The sequence below is a fragment of the Psammomys obesus genome, unplaced genomic scaffold, assembly GCF_907164565.1.
Source record: "Psammomys obesus unplaced genomic scaffold, mPsaObe1.curated_primary_1811, whole genome shotgun sequence".
Lineage (NCBI taxonomy): Eukaryota > Metazoa > Chordata > Mammalia > Rodentia > Muridae > Psammomys > Psammomys obesus.
Window position 1 is genome coordinate 31,121,441 of NW_026596040.1, and position 21,941 is coordinate 31,143,381.

General features: G+C 41.3%; 1 protein-coding gene and 1 non-coding gene across 5 annotated transcripts; one reads left to right on the top strand and one right to left on the bottom strand.

Annotated features, from left to right (window-relative positions):
* Positions 1-3,697: 3,697 nt before the first annotated feature.
* Positions 3,698-21,198, bottom strand: Poli (DNA polymerase iota). 4 transcript variants are annotated; one of them, XM_055622937.1, is made up of 10 exons: positions 21,115-21,198; positions 19,680-19,805; positions 17,492-17,656; positions 15,777-15,929; positions 13,211-13,447; positions 12,726-12,904; positions 12,013-12,104; positions 6,678-6,805; positions 5,674-5,879; positions 3,698-4,824 (listed from the first exon to the last, which is right to left on the bottom strand). In XM_055622937.1, exons 1-10 carry the CDS (start codon positions 21,152-21,154, stop codon positions 4,009-4,011), a joined length of 2,142 nt encoding a protein of 713 aa, XP_055478912.1. In that variant the 5' UTR covers positions 21,155-21,198; the 3' UTR covers positions 3,698-4,008. The 4 variants fall into 4 exon arrangements, with proteins under 4 accessions (XP_055478912.1, XP_055478913.1, XP_055478915.1 ...); XM_055622938.1 differs by having other exon boundaries at positions 19,680-19,802; positions 21,115-21,179; XM_055622940.1 differs by lacking the exon at positions 21,115-21,198 and adding an exon at positions 20,822-21,052.
* On the top strand, positions 11,108-11,214 carry LOC129688219 (U6 spliceosomal RNA). Its single transcript, XR_008721877.1, has one exon. It is a non-coding gene; the product is annotated as a U6 spliceosomal RNA (small nuclear RNA).
* Positions 21,199-21,941: the final 743 nt, after the last annotated feature.

Here is a 21,941-nt window from a genome sequence, read left to right on the forward strand (position 1 = left end):
AGCTGTTTAAGAACAACAAAATAATGGCATTGGCAGGGAAACCAATGCAGCTGGAAGTCACTGAGCAAAATGAACAAAGTTGATACAAATATATTTCCTATACTGTGTGCAAACTACATTTAAAGTTATAAATATGTTTGTGCATGAGTTTACGTATGTTTGTGTGTAAGTTAGCAAACAGGAAAGGGAAGGAAGAGATCTTTAGGGAGGTGGGAGAAAAATGAGGGTAATGGAGCATACGTAAGAAAGCAGAAGGTGAACTCACTAGGAGAAAGAAGGGAGCCAGCTTGAGAGAGGCAGGAAACAAATGGGAATAAGGTATAATGTTATGATGAAATCCATTAATTTGTATGCTAACATAAAAACAACAAAAATTAACTGGGCATGGTGTCACACACCTTTAATCTCAGCACTCAGGCGGCAGAGGCAGGAGGATCTCTTGAGTTCCCAGGCAGCCTGGTCTACAGAATGAGTTTCAGGATAGCCAGGGCTATGGTGATCCTGTTTCAAGAAGAAAAGAAGAAGAAAGAAGAAGAAAGGTGGAGGAGAAAGAAGAAGCAATATACAAAGGGCCAGCAGGTGGGTAGAGCGGAGGTTATTTCTACACCAGCAACCAGGCCTCATCTACTTGGTGCCCAACTGTAGTGATTTATGGCTTAAATAATTATTTGAAGCCTAGACACTAATGGCCCATGTGGCCTACCAATGGCCAGTCTTGAGACTAGTTGTAAAGTGTACTAGTTAACAAAGTAAGATGCCCAGATACAGACCCCACACAATTCTCCCGAGATATGCTACTCGGGAGCATATCTCCTACTCATTTCAGGCTGTGCTCGCCCTCTCTGGCCCTCTGGGAATCCCACTACAGCCTTGCAGTGTCTTTCAGTAACCTTTTTGTCTTTTCTGACCACAATCTTCCTCTTACCTGTGTCACCAGCCTTCCCAATATACTTTACCACAGCAAAAAAAAAAAAAAAAAAAAAAAGTCTAGTTTGGAGATTAAATAACTAGCAGGCTAAATTAGAATTAATGTATTCCAATGTCTTTGTGATGTTTGGAAAGTGGGAGCATGTTTACATGTATGTTAAACTTTTTTTAAGTGTATGTGTGTTGGGGCCTGAGTGTCTGTGTGTGCATTATGTGTATGGAAGAGTCCACAGAGGCCAAAAGAAGGTGTTGAATCCCCTGTGGTCAGTTACAAGCTGCCCGTGTGGGCACTGGGAATCAAACCTTGGTTCTCTGAAAAGAGCAATCAGTGATCTTAACTGCAGAGATGTCCTCAAGCCTCCAAATGCTGAGCCTTTAAGAGCAATTAAAATATTTGTAGTAAATGTTCACATTTCAAATCAGTCGAGGAAAATGCATGGTAAAAATTCTAGTGCAAAGATGTTAAGAGAGGACAAAAGCAAGGAAAACCATAGTACAGAAAAAGAAAAAAAAATGGTATCAAGCAATACCAACAGAAAGTAGTGGTGGCACACACCCTTAATCACAGGCAAAACAAAGGGGATCTCTGTCAGTCAGAGGCCAGCCTGGTCTACAGAGCAAGTTCCAGGCACAATGAGACTTAAGAAGAAATCTAAGTGGACTTGCACTTTGGCACTATGGTACCAGATACTCCATGAGGAGATCCCCTAACTCCAAGCAGTAGTTTCTGGGAAAAGTAGATGTCTTGTTAATAATTCATTGCTGGTTTGTACCAAATAGCAACACCTCTATGCCTAACCCTTCTACATTCATGGGGCCTGGTCTCTGAACTGAAACCAATACCAAAAACTCAGGCACCAGCTAGGAAAGGGTGACAGTAGCCAATAACACACTTCTACTCAAAACTTCAAGATGGCAGCTTGGACCCGGGTAATTAAACTACAGCAGTGCCAAGGTTTTGGTCCCGTTGGTGGGGACCAGTTTACTCAGAACACCAAATACCTATTATCATCTAAAGGACAGCAGCCACAGTTCAGGTCCCTTATCTGTGTCAGCTACTCAAGAAGTCACAAGTGGTACACAACAATACCACAAACTTAAATTTGTAATCAAGACACTGGAATAATCTGAAGTAGAATATACAGTATTTGTTTTTATGAATAGAAATGAAGTTACAAAGAACTACAGTGAGTAAGCAGAAATATCGAAAATGAGTTATTGTTGGAATTAAAGCCATCATTAATGGTTTAAGTAGCAAACGAGATTAATCCTGAAGAGTGATTAATAGGAAGAACTGATGGAATTACCCAGATGAACCAAAGAGAAACAAAAAGATGAAAAACATGAGACACAGCATGGAAGCCTGTCATTTGGGCAGTCAGAATATTACCAGGGATGTCCACACTTTTGACGCAGAATTATGACAATGCCATTTACAAATGTGTTGGGCAACATTCAAAGCTATTCTGGGACTCGTGGGCCAGAATATTTGAAAAACTATATAAAACTCTACAGAATATGAAAGATAGAGAACCATCATATACTAGAAAGAGAAATTCACAGCTCCAAACATTATTGTAAATATGCGAATACCAAAGAAAAAAATAATCTTAAAAAAATAGCTAAAAGATAGTCTGAAAAGTGGATTGAAGTTCTCTGGAGAAGTTGACTCCATAGTGAAAGTCGCAAAGACTACCTGACCACAGCTGTCCAGACTATCAACATCAAAGTTGACAGCCAAAGTTCTCTTGAATTATCTTATGCCTTTTGTATCTAATTAACTTTTTTATCTAACAATCTCATGACTAATAAATTTCTCCAGATATATTCCTAAACTCAGCAGATCTCTGATTCAATCCAAAGGCTAAGAATGTTGTGGTATCTGAAACCTACAGATATCCCAGGCTTTGGAGCCAAATAACTTAATGACCCCATTAAGTAATTATTAAATACATTGGTTTGTGACTCTTTTGTTCTGTGACACCACCACTTCCACAGCGGAACATGTCATTCAAAGTGACTTGAATCTGTTCCTGGGCCAGAGTTACTCATACTTCATTCACAATAAATTTTGCAAAAGATTGTGTTTATGAAAAAAAAAAATTGTGTTTATGTGTGTGTGTTCATAGTGTGTGGACCTGTGCAAGGTGGCAGCAGGGGGCTTCATGTGTCCTCCTCTATGACTCCCTGCCTGTTCCTTTGAGGTAGGGTCTCTCCTTAAACCCAGAGCTCATATTTCTCAGTGAGGCTGGAGGGTAGCAAGCCCCAATAAACATCCTGACATCCTGTCTCTGCCCTCTTAGAAGCTGAGGCTAAGGTGTTTGCAGTTCAGATGCCAGCACCCACACTTGGTGGCTCACAAACACATGTCGCTCCAACATCAAGGGATTATATGCCCTTTTCTGGCTTCCATGTACACATACACACTATCTCTCTCTTTCTCTCCTTCACACACACACACTTGAACACACAAAACAAAATCTTCAAAAGCCAATTTGTAGCTGGGCATATTGGTATATCCTGATGTAGTCTCAAAACTCAGGGGTCTGAGGCAGAAAGATCAAACACTGAGGCTGGTCTGGGTTACAAAAACAAAAATGAAGTCAACTTATTGTATGTAGTAATTCGGCCAAATATATTTACCTTTTTGAAGCTGTCAAGAGAATTTCCTTTTTGGATATTATGGACTCATGTCCACACACCAAAGCAAACAGACCTGTTCTTTCCTATAGCAAAGTGATGCTGAGGATGAGCCCATATTTTGCATACAGGCATCAAACATCTCTACTGCAACTTATGGTAAGTAGCCTATTGTTGACCATGATATTCCTTTTATTGGACAGTAATATAAAACAGCTGTAGAAATAACAGGAAGATAGCATTTTTTTTTTACATTATCATGTTATAGATATTTCTCCTTTTGAACTAGAATTTACTTCCTGCACCCATTCTTGCTTTATCTGTTACATCTTACATCAGGCTTCTACATCATTGAATACTGGTGTTTAATTAGGAAGAGCTTATCAACAGCAGTCTGAGAACGATGGCTGCCTTGCTTTCTGGACCTTTTCCTGAGCACACTTATTTACGCACAGAGTGGAACTCTGCTCCAGCTCTCTTCCACTCAGCCATCAGTTCTTTCTGGACCTCTTCTGGTAGCTCATAGAAAACTTGAGGATCAATGTCAGATGGGAAAATAATTCTTTCATCAGCAGAATCTTGCTCTCTGTTTTCTCCCAGTCCTTGGTGGGAGGTGGAGGCTGCCTGCTTGTGACTGTCTGCAGGGCGGTATTTGGAGAAAAGCTGTTCACTCTGCAAATTTGGAAACGAATGAAAAACTGAAACAGCAGGGTTTGTATTGGAAAAGTGGAATCCTTGAGACTCTCTAGGTCCTTGACTCATGCGTTCATCTTTTAACTGGCTGTCTATATAGTAGGAACAATTCTTTCCGCTCGATGGGTGGGAGGAAGTGCTGGTACTCAAGCCTGACGTTCCCGGCTCACAGGGAGACCCAGCTGATACCTGCTTGCTAGTAACCACAGTATCTCTGGGACTTAAGGAACTGGCCTGCATTTGCTTTGTAGAAAAGAAAGACAATACTCCTCTAGAGGCATGTAATGGACAATTTAAACTTCCTTTCCCTTGAAGATTTTCTCTAGATTTTCCAGAAAGGATTTCTTCTTGAATATCTGCTGGAAGTTGCTTAAAGACTTCTTGGTCAACCCCCTCGGGAAGTGACTGGAAGGGGAAGTCACTTGTGTCTTTTTCTTTAGAAAGGCATTCGGCATCCACGCGAGACTCCCCAGTTCTAGTATTTTCAATTCTTCTACTTGGCAAACAATTCCAGTTTGCTTCTTTCTCCTTGTACAAGTCTTCGGTGTGTGTGTCCTTCACTTTCTAGAACACAAGCGGAAGAACAGAACTTAGGAGTCTGACTGCCTTCTATCACTGCAGCTGAAATACTCCTGTAGCTAGAGTCTCACAAACAACTTCAAGCCTGCCGGAGCCAAGTAGCTATGGTGATTAATTTACCCCAGTGAGTTACACTACTGTGCAGCTTATCGTTATATTCCTAATGCTCTTTGCTCACTAGCTCTGAGTTGGAGACATGCATGAGAAAAGGACCTCAACAATCATGTGTTCAAACGTTCAATTTGGTAAACTAACACAATCAATGTTATTAAAACGATATGCACAAAGCACCAAGGGCTGATTTTCCAAAAGTTACTTGTCTAAAGGGTAACATTTCACAAAAGGAAACAAAAAAAGCACTATAAAAGTCTGTTATTTTTGATGCTGTAACATTACATTTATATAAAACTTGGAAACATTCTCACCAAGTTTGCACAATTTTTCTATAAATATTTTTTCATTTGAATTTCCCTTCTAGCTTTATGTAGCATAAGTATTTACACACTCAACTATAGCTCAACAATTATTATAATACTATCCTAACCTTAATATAATAATTACTTTCTAGATGTTTATAAGCCAATCCATAATATTCCAATATATCTCCAGAAAATGTGTTAACACTTCTAAAACAGAAGCGTATTCCAATTCTCTCTTTTATTCTGATGTTTACATTTTCCTCTTAGATTACAATATATTTAAGGCCAATGACCATACTGTGATAGAAACTACAAACAAGTAAATAATCAGGACAGTCACACCTCAGAGAATCTCCATAGCACTCGCAGCACAGACGGTGGCTTTTAGCCATCACTGCCATGAGGATGCACTTACGAAGCTGCGCTTGCCGGAGTGGCACGTGGTTGACAGCGATGATGTGAGGTAGCAGTCCATGGGCCCTTTCTTAGCAGCGTTCAGTGCTTTCAGGTTGCAGAAGCACACGCTTAGAAGAGTGAGGTGAAATGGCATCTTCACATTTACCATATTTCGGAACAGCTTCATAAGGATATCAACCAGGGGAGTTGTTGCATCATAATTTCCTAAGGAAAATGTTGAGGATGTAATAAACACATGCATCTTCATTAATGTTCAAAGCATAATATTATTTAAATGACTGGGATTAAGAAATTAAAATCTAACACAGGGAACTTCCCAGAGACTCATACTCCAACCAAGGACTATTCGTGGAGATGACCTGGAACCCCTGCACAGGTCTAGCCCATGGCAGTTCAGTGTCCAAGTGGGTTACATAGTAATGGGAAGAGGGACTGCCTCTGACATAATCTGATTGGCCTGCTCGTTGATCACTCCCCCCTGAGGGGGGAGCAGCCTTACCAGGCCACAGTAGAGGACAATGCAGCCACTTCTGATGAGAACTGATAGACTAAGATCAGAAAGAAGAGGAGAACCTCCCCTATCAGTGGACTTGGGGAGGGGCATGCATGCAGAAAGGGGAGGGAGGGTGGGATCGGGAGGGGAGGAAGGAGGGGCTTATGGGGGGATACAAAATGAATAAAGTATAATTAATAAAAAAAAAAAAAAGAAATTAAAATCTAAGTTGGGATCACTGGGCATTTTGACATTATTTACCAAATGTACTCTACATAATTCTGTTAGTTTTGTACTCTTTGAAGTTGAGAAATCTTTTTAACTAAGCATGCACTGAGGTGACTGCGTAAATAACTGAGATTTACTTTCACTATCTATTAAAAAGCTTTCCTGATGTTAGTTCCTGGTAAAATATCTGATTTTGAGAACTACATGAAAATACTCTTACATATCATGTTTCCCATTCCACGTTCACTTTTTTGCAGAGTCCTAAGAGAACCCAGCCGTACCTGTGCCTAACTTCTGGATGACGTGGGAGGGGATAGGGCACTGACGACTCTCACGGCTGCACTGTTTGTCAGAGTACCGGCGGATGACTAATCTTATCGTATGGGGCTTCCTTCCATCATGGCATACTCTACAAATACAAATGGAAAGACAGAATTAGAAAATGAACTAACATGCTTTTGAGAGGATGGAACACTTATTTATTGAAGTGTCAGATCTGTTAACTATAGTAATTATAAGTACTGTAGAAAATGAAATCATAAGCAATAAATGACCAAGAGCACCCAAATAAGGACCACAAAGTCAACCCAGCAAAACCCTGACAGCATTTTATCCAACAGAGGACTAGTAGGCAGAATATATAAACAACTCAAAAAACAAAGCAAGAAAAAAAAAAAAAAAAAAGAACAACAAACTATTAGAGCTAACATTGAGTGGTAAAAGGAATAAATAAACATGAACAGTTAGGAAATACTTTTATAAGTTATCAACAGCCTTAGCAACCAGGGAAAACTTAACTAAATTAAAACTACTTTGCCATTTCTTCTCACCTCACTCAGAATGACTATAATTGAGATAAATGATAACAAATACTGGTGAGGATGTGTAGAAAGAAGAATCCTCATTCACTGACGGTGAGGATACAAACTGTTAGGTCACTGTAGAAATTAGTGTGGAGGCTCCTCAGAAAGCTAAAAACAAATCTACCTCATGACCTAGCTCTATCAATCCTGGCAATTACCCAAAGGCCTATCAATGAACTTATGATGTACAAGATTAAACAAGGTCACACATTCTCAGAAAGAAACCACATGCTCTCTCATATGCAGAATCTAGCCAATAATACATATACACAGTATCTATATACACATAGGTAAATGTATATACATATACGTGTGTGTGTGTGTGTGTGTGTGTAGGGGTTACAGTATAACATGAAGAACAGAGGACAGAAAGCTTAAATTTAAGGGACGAGGAAGGACTGAATGCAAGTAATGGACATGAGTAATGAAAGAAAATACAAAGCTAATTATTTTTCTAATTCTAATTCGGCCATGGATTTTTGGTTTGGGTATTAGACAGTATTATAATGAGTGAGGTCACCTAAACCTAGAAAGACAAAATCTACATGTTCTTTCTTACTTATAAGCTGTTGCTTCAACCCTTTAAGTCAGGGTGTATAACTTGGAGTAACGGTAGAATCCAACCATGTGAAAAAGGACCCATGTAGTCAGGAAGCACTCAAGAGAGGACAGTGGAACACAGGTGCTATGAAGGGAAAGGGGGAATGGGGACAGGAGATGAGAGAGTAGCATTCAGATAAGCAAGGGAGGGAGAAATGGAGATATAATACTAAAGATGTTTGAAAAAGCCATACAGAATCCTACTATTTTATATGCTTTCTTAAGAACACACCCATGAAAAAATGTATATATAGTTTAGCAGTAATTATCCTCAGTGAGATGCTCCCCATAGGAGCCACAGACTTGTCAGATAAAAAGTCCAGTGTCAGATGTGGGGGCTGGGGAGTCCACAAGACCACACAAGATAACACCGGCTACTGTCATTGCTCTTAGTTGCTGCCCTAACTTGTGACGTGCTGAAGACACCACACACTGGTCATGGGACTTGCAGAAATTGAGCTGGTACTAGGCTCGAAGCTGCTGCAATCCCCCTCCTCTGGCTAGCTCTCACAGTGCATGAATGTGCTATGCAGGATGCCAGGAGAGAAAGTTTCCAGAGTCCCACTCAGCTGTAAATCCCACGAGCTACCATAATGACAGTCTGTGCTGGCTATTCGTAGTTGTCAGATTGACTACATGTGGAATTAACTAAAACCCAACTGGCTGGACTCAACTGTGAGAGCTGTTTGTTTGTTTTTAATCATTTAAAGTGGGAAGACCCTGTTTTAATTCTAGATCTTTTGAGGTGAGAAGACCCACCTTTAATTTGGGCCACCCCTGCTGGCAACCTACACAAAGGACATGGAAGAAGGAAGCTTGCTCTCTCTCTCTGCCCGCTTGCTCTCACTCTCCCTGGCAAGTCCCTTTCTTCACTAGCATTAGATATGCAGCTGGACTTAAAGTCAGCTAAACAGAAGGGATGTCATATCTGGTGTGCAAGACTAGCCAAAAACCTTTGGCTGGAGAGGTCACAGACCCTGGAGGAGAACCTACCTCTACCATTTCACTAACCTGGTATAACATCTAATTGCCTACTAAATATCCTTATAACCGTTGATGAACACAGCTCTCATCCACATCAAATAAGCTTCTTTTTGTAGTAGATGGAGGTAATTACAGAGAATCACAACTGGACAAGGTGCAAAGAATTAAAGTGTCTGTGGAGTGTCCAACTACAAATAGGACATCTACACACAACCCCTGCACCCATGGCTTGGGGACCAGTGCAGAAGAGAGAGAAGAAGACAGTAAGAGCCAGAGGGCTTGGGAGGAGTGCCACACAATTATGTCTTCTGGACATGGTAGGGACAATGCACTCATGAGCTACCAACAGTTGGCCTAGGCAAGACCACAGCAGTCAACATTCCAGCATGGACAGCAGAAGGGGCTGCTCATCCCCACACCCTATACAGCTGTGGAGCTATAGGCAATGGATGGTTACTGATGGAGTCTTCCGAAGTAGAGGACATGAATTAAGAGAGAAATGGAGGAGGACATGGGGAGGAGCTTGTGGAGGGAGACTCGATATAACAAAAAAGACATACAAGAAGACATTTTACATTTACCTAAAATTATAAAGATATATTTATATAAATGTTATAAACTATATTACATATACATAATACACATAAACTACCTATATATTTATATGGTTAAAGAAGTTACACCACTTGGAGCAATAATGCTTCCCCCATGAGCCATGAACTATTGAATGAAAAAACACCAGTAGCATGCATGATAAACCCCCTCCAAAGTTACTGGTCAGGGTAGTCCCAAACTCTCAAAATATTACAGGCTATTACCACCGCCCTGGATTTTAGAATGTTAGGGTAAGGACCTATTCTGAAGACAGCATGCACACTGGATACAGGGCATGGGAATAACAGAGCTAGAACTGACCCCAGAAGCCTCATGCCCGAGCAGTGGCTCTCATACTACCAGAAAGTACAATGTAAACTGGCAAGGGAAAGCAGCAGCCAGCCACCCTAGCCAGCTGTAGCCTATGAACCACAAAACCCCACTAGACTCACCACATTTCAAAAATGGTATAATGGTGGCACTAATATCTTGGTGGTAACCAACAGCTGCCTAACTGGACTTACGCTCCTACTGTCAACAGGACATTTGGAAAAAGCTAAAAGCAATTTTAAACTAGTGCCTGGAAGACGGCTCTTTAAAATGCATCTTTCCTACCTGTAGAATTAATCAGTAGATTCTCTAGAAGACAAATGTATTTAATACACACAGACACATGAAACTATTTTTATATCAGTCACTTGAATCCTATTACACCTTAGGCACAATGTTACGGTGAAGTGTTAGGAGCGCTGGCAAGCAGAGACGTGGGCAGATGCTAACACCTGGTGTCTCAGGTTAGAGTGCCTGCTCTCTTCCCGGCTGAGCCTTCAAGGATGAGAACTTACATGCAACACACACTTCCTGTGGTTTTCTACGTGCAGGCCCATTCTCCACAGCCACAGATTTCAGGGTGCTCATGAGTTGAGGCGGAGTCGATGACCCAGTTTCAGCAGCACACTCCCCAGAACAGAGTGAGCCCTATCGCTGGAGCTGAGTCATGCTCAACCTCAGAGCCTGCAGCCAACAGTGCGCCGCATGGCTCTGCTCCAGACATGAGGCAAAGTGCATGTGACAGCAAACTGATGACAACTTCAGAGCACCAGTTTTCTGAGACAAGCATCAGGCTGTTTCACCTGTGTTCAGCTGGCCTTCCCTGGTCACTTCAGAAGCACCCACGCTCTACACCAGTCTGAGACACTCTATCGGATGGGCGACAGGAGAGAAATGCTTTTACTATGAGAAACCAGAGTGCACATTTGAAAGGTCAAGTACTAGGAAACCACTTCCTGTTGAGTTTATGTTACATCTTTTGGTCTGTTCAGTTCCCAGCTGACACATCATTGTTATCTGAGGTCTGGGTTCCTGAATTCACTTGTATCCAATCACATACCACCCTATTAGCCATCCCTTCCTTTGCACTACGTTTTCAACAGCCAGTCAAGGGACACAGGAGGCTTCTCCTGTTCTAGCCAGCCCTGCCATTTCAGCATCTTCCTGTTCTGAACCATCACCAACAGGAATACCCGTTCCATACAGGTAGGAGTTTTACAATTGGCAAAACTATTCTTCTCTGCATTTCCCCCTTTAACTGAAAAGCAGGTAATTAGATGTCAGGAGCAGAGGCCAGAGCCTCTGCAGCAGCTACAGGGTAGGTTTGAAATGCCCTTCTGGTGCTCGCTTCGGCAGGACATACACTAAAATTGGAACGATACAGAGAAGATTAGCATGGCCCCTGCGCAAGGATGACACGCAAATTCGTGAAGCCTTCCATATCTTTTCATATGAAAGAAGGGAAGTTAGTATGATATGGAAAGGATAGGAGCTCTACAAGGACCAAATATATCTGGGCACAGGGTCTTTTCTGAGACTGACACTCAACCAAGGACCATCTATGGATATAACCTAGAACTTCTGCTCGGATGTGGCCTGTGGTAGCTCAGTAACCAAGTAGTTTTCCAAAGTAAGGGGAACACGGACTATTTCTAACAGGATCTCAAGGGCAGGCTGTTTGACCCCCACCCCAGGGGAGGAGCACTCTGTTAGGCCACAGAGGAGGACTTTGCAGCCAGCCCTGAAGATACCTGATAAAACAGGGTCAGATGAAAGGGGAGGAGGTCCTCCCCTATCAGGGGACTTGGAAAGGGGCAGGGAGGAGACCAGGGAGGGAGTGTGGGGTTGGGGAGGGAATGAAGGAGCGGGATACAGCTGGGACACAGAGTTAACAAAATGTAACTAAAAAGAAAAATAAAATAAAATAAAAAAAAAAAAAAGAAATGCCCTTCTGGCCTAAACGCTGTAAGTGTAGGAACATTAGAAATACCTAAGAAACTCTTCAGGTAACTACTGTGGCTTAAAATCAACATAACCACTGTGTTACTTGAATGAAAACTAATGAAAGAAGGTAATTATAATTAAGAGGACTTAATAAGAGATATCTAATCACAAGTGATCTATCTTGAATAACACTACCTCATTCACAGTTAATCTATAAAACCCACCATCAAACATGAGGTAGCTTTCCCCATGTGCTGAATACAGGATGAATACAAATATGAAGAGGCAAAATGACAAGCACCTGTTCAAAAGGTTGGAGAGCAGCTCTTCTATCTTAGCTTTAGCTTCTGCTTCTGAGGAGCACTTTTTAAATGTGTCTTCTTCACTAAAGGACTACCAAAGAAACATAGATAAGAACAAATATGAACTACACCAGTTTCCATGCCAAATAAATACTCAACACATCCTTTACTGCCCTGTCTTATACATAACTTAACACGTTTATGTTAAGTGACCTTTTGAAAGTATGGTGCCCTGATCTTAAAGAGGGAGAGAGGAAGCAAGGGGAGCAGGAAGGAAGGTATGAATAAATAGCACTGCCTACCTCACAGGTTTATGGTGAAATTAAATGCACTGAATATGTGCAGCACTTACTGAAGTGCCTGGCATATTTCTAAAAAAATACCCACACGGACTGGATAATTTTCCAAATCACTGGATTATTCTGAAAATGAGGATGTTTCAAAAGATTACAAGTTTTTCTTCAAATATTTGTGTGTATCAGAATTGAAAGGCAGTAATAAACAGAAGATAGATAGCTTAATTTAAAACTACTGGCAGGCAAGTTTCCAATTTCAGGGTAGTTGCTAATCTGCCATAAATCGCCTTCTCAAAGGAAAGGAACCGTTGACAGGCTGCAAAGTGAACTAGAGCAGTGAACACTAAAGCCAGACACATTCAGCTTTAGTAGCATCATAACCAGCACTTCACCAAATCAACCCCTGGCCTGCATACCTGCGGTGGCCCTGACGGTGTGACAGGAGAGTTGTCCTCTCCAAAGCTGAGCTTCTGGATGCGCTGAGCAACTGAAATTCCTAGTTCCTTTTCTAACACTTTGAGTGAAAAGGTCTGGAGATCATGAACACTACTGATTCCCAGCCCTTCCAGACGTTTGGCAGTTTTATAGCCGATACCTAAACAGGAAAAATGCAGTGTTATGAAGGCTTTGTTTCTGAAGGTAAAGCTACTCTAAGTATTACAGATGTTTCCACCGTACAGCTCCAGGGTACCACTCAAAATCATATGTGGAAAAAGTACTTTCATATATATCTTTGTGCAGATTTGTTTGAGAAAACATTTCAGGTTTTTTGTTTTGTTTTGTTTCATTTGGTTTGGTTTTCTCCAAAAGCCAAGTGTGTGCCTCTAGGAATTAACTGCATGTTTAGATTAAAGAAATTACAGCAAAGCCAGTACACACTCTTCGAATGCACTTGTCTTACCAGGCATTTCCTTTATGTGGTTCAAACTGTGAATGAGATCTTGACAGCTTTCGGGTAGTAAGACGGTCTGCTGATTTGGTTTAAAGACACCAGAAACTAACTTTGCCAGGAGCTTATTGGGAGCCACCCCAGCGCAGCCTGTGAGCCCCAGCTGACCGTACATGGCCTCCCGCATCTCCGCTGCAATCTGCGATCCCACCGCAAGCCGCATGTGTGTGATGTTGTGCAGGTTCACAGCTGTAACGACAACGTTTTCACCAAGAAACATTAGCTTTCTTTCCCACGGGAAGCGATGAAAGGGCCCAGGCTTTTGTTTATGCCCACAGTCCCCTGCCACTCCCTCCCTGTTTGTTTAGTTCCGCTGGGGTCACTACAAAGCGAACCAACGCATGCTGGCACTGCTTAATCATCGACAGATTATGAGAACGAAGCTCACAGGAGCCTCAAGCTGGCATGCGTAACACTTTTATTCACATTTGCCAGTGAAGTACAAGGAAGTGGATACTACAGAAACAGACACAGCTTCAGAGTTTACTTGGGATCTCATGCACTGTTGAACACAGGGCTGAAAAGGTGTCTGCTGGCTCATAGGCTGGGGTGATCTGCTTGTGACATTGTAGGGGCATTACAGAGAAACACATTTGCTTTGGTGTGGAATGATAGTTATATGGACCCATCTTTTGTTTTTCATGGCAGTGTTTAATATATATATATTTTTTTTAACATTATATATATATATATATATATATATATATATATATATATATATATATATATATATAGTTTTAAATTCAATTTACATCCCAGTTATAGGCCCCTTCATCTTCTCTCCCCGGTCCCACCCTCCCTCCTGCATCCCCTCTCCTATTCCTCAGAATACGGGAGCCCCCTACCCACACACCCCAGATCACTTATTCACATCAGGACTGAGTTTGTCTTCCTCCCCTGTGGCCTGGTAAGGAAGTCCCATCAGGAGGAAGTGATCAAAAAGCAGGCAACACAGTCCCTGTCAGAGATACGCCCCACCCCTCTAACTAGTGAGCCCACATGAAGCCTAAGATGCCCATCGGACTTACCTTTTTGGAGTCTGTGCATTGTAGTATGTCTGTCCTGTACTAAATCCTGACTAAAATCTGCTTATAAGTGAGTATACACCATGTGTGTGTTTTTAGGTCTGTGTTACTTCCCTCAGGATGATCTTTTCCAGCTATATGGACTCATCTTTATCCTTAGAAGCTCATGCTGGAAGGATGTGGAGATAAAGTATCCCAGCGCCTGTGGTTTACACCCAATGGCTCATCAATCGGCTGAGAGCAAATGCACAGTCCCCAGAGGCAAGTTAAAACAAATGTGCCAAAATGAGGACTGGCTTGTCTCTAACAGACAAGGGTGTCCACGCCACGATTCCACCCATTTGTAGACTGGTTCAAAGAAATGGCTTTTTAAATCTGTGTGGAGCCAGGCTCTTGGAGGGCAGAGGCAAGCTGATCTCTGAGTTCAAAGCTATCCTGGTCAACACAGAGGTTCCAGGCCATCCTGGCTGTATATAGCGAAACCAGTTTCAATTAAATAACATATGCAAGAGAAAGCAATGAGTAACTGGGCATTTTTCACTTGAAATATAAAATTTAGCTCTCTACATCGTGATGTGTTTGTTCTAAACAGTAAGGGCTGCATCTGTTTTAAAAGCTATACAAAGATATATCAGGAGTCTTACTGGCTTTCTCCCTAGGGACCGACAAAAGAGCACAGGTACAGAAAACACAGGAGAAGCTTCATGTCTCCTAGAAACAGTGGTCCCACCCTTTTCCATCTGTGGCGATCATGTAAGAGAATCCAAACAGAAGCTATAAGAGGAGGTGCACGCTGAGAAATAGGACCCACGAGGTTAGCCACTCTTCCAAGAAGAGCCTGTGTTTTCTGCATGGATTCTCCAGCAGTCATGGGTGTAGAAGCCTAAATTCGATATTCCCATGCACTCACTACAACTTATTTGCAAATATCCCAGGAAAAACACCTATCTTCCACACCTTCATGTGTAAAGATGACCCATGTCGTTTTCTTGCGAATAGTTGCTAAGGGTCATTGGACTGATTAATCTGAAGTCTGAAGAAGTCACCAGCACAGAGCAGATTGGTCGTGGCAAAACGCCTGGACAAGATTCAGCTGGGACCCAACAGGAGACTCTTAGTTCAGAGAAACAGAAAGGATCAAGAGTACATTTAAACTACTTTAAAATTCAGGAGAGTTAAAAATGACAAAAAAGAAAAGAAAAAAGTAATAAGCCAACATCTGTAATTTGTAGGGCTCTTAAAAAAAGGGAGGGAAGGAATGAAAGGGCAAACTACTTCAGAGAGAGGAAAGCCACGCTTCAATGGACACATCCCTACACACCACTGAGCTTTTCTGTACTTAACATGGACGACAAAGACCTCATTTTGGCCATCTTAGATACTGACTAAACATAGCTATACCTCCAAAAGGGCCACCCATCTTTGAATGACCTCACCGAATATGGGATATGTGCACTTACAGTCACCGAGGGCAACAAGGAGGAAGCACTCACACTGGTTATTATAAACATGGCCCGACACTGTCATTGATGAAATCTCGTCACTGGGAAGCTGCTCGAGTCTTTTCTCAACCATGTCTGTTAGGTCCACAAAATTTTCATCAAATCCAAGTCTCTCAACAAGTGGACTAAATTCCTCCAACAATTCTAAAGTGAAATAATATTGGAGCTCAGATATAATTAAGTTACAACCACAACAGATTTCACTGTTTATGATTTAAAATATCAAGTATAACATATGCAAATATGTGCATACCATATGTATAATACCATATGTATCACAACCTTTTCATTTGTAACTTAAATTTCCATTTTATGTATATGGGTGTTTTGCCAGTATGTAGGTCTGTGTACCATGTGTGTGTCTGCAGAGGCCAGAAGAGAGCACAGGATCCCCTAGGACTGGAGTTACACATGGTTGTGAGCCTTTATGTGGGTGCCAGAAATTGAACCCAGGTCCACTGGAACAGCAGCCAGTGCTTCTAACTGAGCACTGAGCCATCTCTCCAGCCCAGCTTCATTTGGAATCTTTGATAACATCCTCAGTTAACAGACTGATAAAAGTCCAAAAATAATATTCCCAGGATAATTACTCAGAGTAATACATCTAACTTGATCTTCTTCCTAATCTATAACTTTTTTAAGTATACTGTACTTATAAAAAAAAAAATCTATGCTTAGAGGTAGTTAAGATCTTGAGGCGGATGTCAAGGAATAAATTACAATCTTATAAACATATAACCAAGTAATAATATATTTTAGTGATCTTTTCCACAAGCACTTACAATAGAGAAATCAAAATAATATTAAAAAATAATCTAGAAAATACAGTGAGGTGTCTTGACAAACCATTCCCTGAGGACATTCCCTGAGGGTAGCTGGAGGAGCTTTAAAGGGCAGAAGCTTCAGGAATCTAAACACTTAGCCTCAATCCAGGACTTGGGCATTAAAAAGTTCACAACACTGACCTGAACCAAGACTCAGCATGAATTCAAAAGAACTACCAATTATGAAATTAGACTTATAACTAATCACTAGTTACAACTATGAAATCTTTCCTATTTTCCCCTTATTCTTCTTTTAAATAGACAGTGAAAAGTACAGTAGTTCTTTGGCATTCACATATACCAAATAAAACTAAAAAAACTGGAGAACACACACACATAAAAATATTCCTTCACAGTATTTATTTTCATTTCATATTTTAAAACTCCGTTTACATTTTTTCTATTACTATTTAGTACTCATGACCAAATTTCAATTACATTCAATTATTCACTTTCTTACCACAGCTAAAACACTGAAAGTTACCTACTTACTGATTAAAATTTTCTATTAAGTGTATTTATTTAGAGGCACATAAAGCCACCTTCTTATATAATTAAAAAATCATTACAACAATTTACAATTATTACAATTATCTGGTGGGGGAAGGGGGCACATCTACAACAAATGTAAAGGTCAGAGGACAAATCAGCTCTTCCTTTCTACCTTGCGGGTCCCTGGGAGGAATCCAGTTGTCAGGCTTAACATCAAGAGCATCTGTCCACTGAGCCATCTTGCCAACACCTTAATAATTTTTGAAGTAGGCAAGGCCCAAAACCTACTTTAAAAATGCTAGGAAAAAGGAACTACATGCATGGCACTTTATTATATAGTGAACAGTCACCGTATGTAAACATGTAATATACATGACAGCTAGGTCATACCTGTGACTTTATACGACATCTCCCTGTAGCGGCTCAAGTCTTCTCCATTCACTAGGACCAGTTGAGGACATTTTTCTTTGGCATCTCTGACATTCATAAGTTTCTTCACTCCCAGTTTCCTGGCTTCATAGTTGCAAGTAACCACCAAGTATTTCTGTTGAACACCTATTAAAAAAATAAAATAAAAGCATCATCTGAGCAAATTAAGCAGAGTTGAGCATTTTAAAGTAGTTTCCGAGCTTCGTGCTCTAGCAGGGTAGGTGGAAACCCACTGTCTGCGGCTGTGGTTGTTTGCACAACAAGGCTCAAACCCACTGCCTTGAGCCTGCTGGTCAAGAGATCCACCGCTGCTATGTTCAGAGTCCTTGGGGCTGTGCTAACTCCCCCTACCTTCCACGATGGTCTTAATATCACCGTGTAACACAAGCTGGCCTCTACTCTAACCTTCCCGCCTCTGCCTCCCTTTTACAAGTGCTGGGATTACAGAATTTTGTACTACCTTGCCCAGCTTGAATTGGGTTTTGACAAGAACAAAAAGATAACTGAGTTAAAAACAAGCACTCCTATCAAAAGTCTAAGAAAAAACATCAGGGTTTTTAGCTATCTCCCACTTAGAAATTATAAAATACCAATGTTATTTTCCTATTTCCTAACTTTTACCTTTAGTTTTTTTTTTTTCTAATTGGAGAGGAAAGAAATTATAGTAAATAAGAAAACAACAAATAATTGTAGCAGAGATTACCTATAAGAATGCACACAGTTACTCATACACAAAAGGGAAGGTGTGTTTCTCAAACTTAAATTATTGTTAAGTCAATATACTCTAAGAAATTTTCAGTGATAAACATAAATTAAATCTTGTAAGATTCTTTTCAGACAACTCAAAGCCCAATTAATTTATATTGTCATGTAAAACTCTAGGGTATATTTACCAAACAATAAACTTAATGAAAATAACAAAGAACAATTGAATACTGGTTACGCGTAGAAAAACTCATTTATCTTCTGAGCAAACTGCCAGTGAATATAAGCAATACTCTAAGAGCCAAACTACAGCAATCATGAGAGATCTCATGCCAATAAATACCTAAGCAGTGAACTATAGCTCATAATAATCTGTAGTTTTACCACGAAGAATTATTTTGGGCTTCCTTTTAAAATTGATGACAATATGGCCACCTATAGATTTTAAAAATTTTACCAGGCATTTTAATTGTGAAAATTATTTGCTTACTTTTCTCTTTTTACACAAGTTGATTGTTTCATGTCACTGTAAGTCATATTCATCTGTAACATGTAGAATGAAAATATGGAAAAGAAAAAAGATCTATACCCATTATTTTTGCCTATTTTTTTTACTGATATTATGAGACAAAACAACATTCGTTTTGCAGATACATTTTTATACACATAATTATATCTGAAAGTCACTGAGTCAAAGATAGCTATCCAAGACTCTGTGAACTACATAAAAAAGGGTAGACTGGTGAACTCCTCAGCTACAAGGACTCCCCACAGTGTGTCTTGGCCTGAGCTGTTTGCACATTTGTAAGTAAAAGCTGACTGAGAACTCATCCTCAATTCATGATAACCACTTACATCTACTTCTTAATCACAAATTACCTTTTAGTATGAAGTAACTACTGAGCATCTTTTGCTAATTAGAAAGTATTTCAGAGGGAATAAACTCTTTAAATCCTTGACATCCTAGGAAAGTTTAAAGATTTAGTCTCACCCTGAAGAACTAAAATCTACTCATCTCTTTGTTCTTCAAGGAATCAGCAGTCCGGACTATGACTTACAAAACCGAACCAAGCACTAGAAGAAAGCAGCCCAGAAACCAGAGTTGCCCTTTATGCTAATACTAAAAGATCCTTTCTTTGTACATGAAAGAAAACTGCTTTCCTTACGTAAGGTGTGTGCCGACAGAGGTAAGAGCTCACTATCTACATCTATCAAGAGCTCACTCTGCTTTCTGTTCCCGCGTTACCTATGCTAATGTCAGCTCTACTGAAGAGGAAAGATTTGGCATATTTATTGTTGGTAGCAAAGTGAATATGGCTGCCACCAAAGTACCTAAAAATGGACTCCCCAAACTGTCTTAATATGGCTAATAAAACAGAAAAATAAATCATAGCTGAAGCTAATTTTAGCACCACCCAACAAAGATACCATCGTTGTGGATTACCTAAAGGTTTGTCCTTTAATTCTGGATTGGAGATCATTTCTACCTGGGCATAAAAGCAATCCAGATCCACATGTGCTATGACTCTGGAGGAAGAGATTTGTGTTGGCACCCCTGGATTGCAACCTGCTGCATGATACACAAGAGAAAACAAGTATATTCGGGCTGCTTATTGCCACCAGTTAGTAAGCAGATCCTTAACACATGTTATCTGGGAAACAATGTGCAGTGGCTTTACAGTTTTTATCCCCTGGGATCAGCCATATGCCAAATGTCCACTTTTCGGATGCCCCAAGGTATCACAAATCATAAAGACATGAAACCCCATCAACAGTCCTGCTTAATTAACGACTATTTCTTCAGGTACTACTTTTTTTTTTTTTTTTTTTTTTGTCTTTTTCTGAGTAGTTAATTTAAGGGGGAAACTCTTGCTCAATGATGGATGGCACAAAAGCTGGTACTATCAAAACCTTTTTTTAAAGAAACTTTTAAACAGTAGAGGCAAGGAAACTGTAGCAATGCTATTTTCAACCAACTTGAGAATTACTGGAAGTGACCTGTCACTACATTTAAAAAAATAAATAAATAAAACCAGCACAACACAACCTGTGGGTTCCAGAACACTAAATTTAGCTCCCATGAGAGTAAGGGTTCCTGTTTTAACATCCCTAGGGCCTAGAACAGTGTCTGAGGTGCAACAGACAAGAAATAATCATTGAGTTGAAAAAAAAAATGAGTTCTAATTTTAAAAACTAGGGTCAGGGTTGGACCTGAAGCCCTTGGGCCAGTGAGTAAACAGTTTATGTTATGGGTGGTAAAGGAGGCAACAGGATCAATTCCCCTCTTTAATTACAACCAAGGTAGGCTAAATGAACCCTTGGCTAGGAAAAGCGCTTTTGTGGGAAAACTGACAAAATCTGAATATAATGTGTCCTTCAGTAAAAGGGGATTGGTTGTGTACTAACTTTAATTTTGATCTTTTGGTATGTGTACCAAGGACGTGTAAAATGTTGGCACAACTTTTCAGTTAAGTAGGGGTGGGAGGTGTCAAGGAATGGGAATCAGAGCCAATCCTGGCGCCACAAGGCCGGACCATAGGCTGGGGTGGAAGCGGGTTTGCTAGGTTCGGGGCCATCCTTTCCTACCGGGGCCGAGGCCAGGTCTCTACGCATACATGGACGACAAATCCCTCCTATTCTCCGATTTGGAGCCGCCGAAACCAACAGGGGTCCCCTCGGGAGGTCAGAAAAGGCCTGCCCGCCCTGGAGACAGGCGCATCCCACCGGTGTGTGCAGGAATGCAGGGTCACCCCAGCGTGCAGGAGCCGGCACAGAGTGCCCGCACTCTCCAGGCCCGAGCGGGACCAACGACCGACACCCCCGGAGCCCGCCCCTCCCGTCCTCCCCTCCCTTCCCGCCTTCACCGGGGCGGCGCGCACCCCCAGGGCCGCCCACCGCCCCTGCGTCCGAGGGCTCCATGGCGCGAGCAGCGTCCTCTTCCTCCGCCAGGACGCCTTCCTCCTCGGGCTCCACCCCCATCTTCACCGCAGGCCAACCGCAACGCAGCTGCTGCACCGTCTCCTAGGAAACCACGGCGCAGCCTCCAGCCTCACGCCTGCGCACTGACGCGGAACAGCCTGAGTGGCAGAGGGCAGGAGAATCGGAGGCCTTTTGCAACCTAGCTGAGGTCGTTCAGGGCAGAGGAGGAGGCCAAGTGGCCTTTTCCTTTCTTCTCTCCTCTTTAACCGTCTTTTAAAATTCTTTTTTATTTCTATTAACGTGTGTGTGAGAACGAACACTTTGCAAGTGCCCGCAAAACCCAGAAAAGAGCGTCGGGTCCCCTGGAAGTAGAGTCAGCTGGTGGTTGTGAGCCGTGGTGGTTTCTTGGACCTGCTCTTGGGTTCTTGGAAGAGCAGGAAGTAGTCTCACCTCTCAGACATCTCTACAGTTCCATTCCTTCCTTTTGCTGATTCGGTTTTCCCTGAAGGCTTCAGTGTTCAGCTCATACCAAAAATTTTAATGTTTAAAATAACTTCCCTGTCTGATAATTGTTAACAGAACTGCTGACCCTGCTGAGTGATCTGTGTTATGGGAATTAGGGAAAGGGTATAAATTATACGAAGATCGATATGACCAGGCAAAGGATCTGATTAGCAAGGATGTGAAGGTTCGTTAAGTTTTGTTAGTTTTATTTAAAGAGACTGATGCATTGAACCCTTGAATGGTTTATGTCAAAAAAAAAAAAAAAAAGAAGAAGGAGGAGGAG

What these genes read in the sequence shown, in the direction of transcription:
- Poli (XM_055622937.1), bottom strand. Translation starts at nt 21,154, where the DNA reads ATGGAGCCCTCGGACGCAGGGGCGGTGGGCGGCCCTGGGG. An exon ending in GATGTCGTATAAAGTCACAG is followed by an intron (nt 15,930 to 17,491) that starts GTATGACCTAGC and finishes ATTTCACTTTAG; the next exon opens with AATTGTTGGAGGAATTTAGT. An exon ending in CATCCAGAAGTTAGGCACAG is followed by an intron (nt 5,880 to 6,677) that starts GTACGGCTGGGT and finishes CATTTTCCTTAG; the next exon opens with GAAATTATGATGCAACAACT.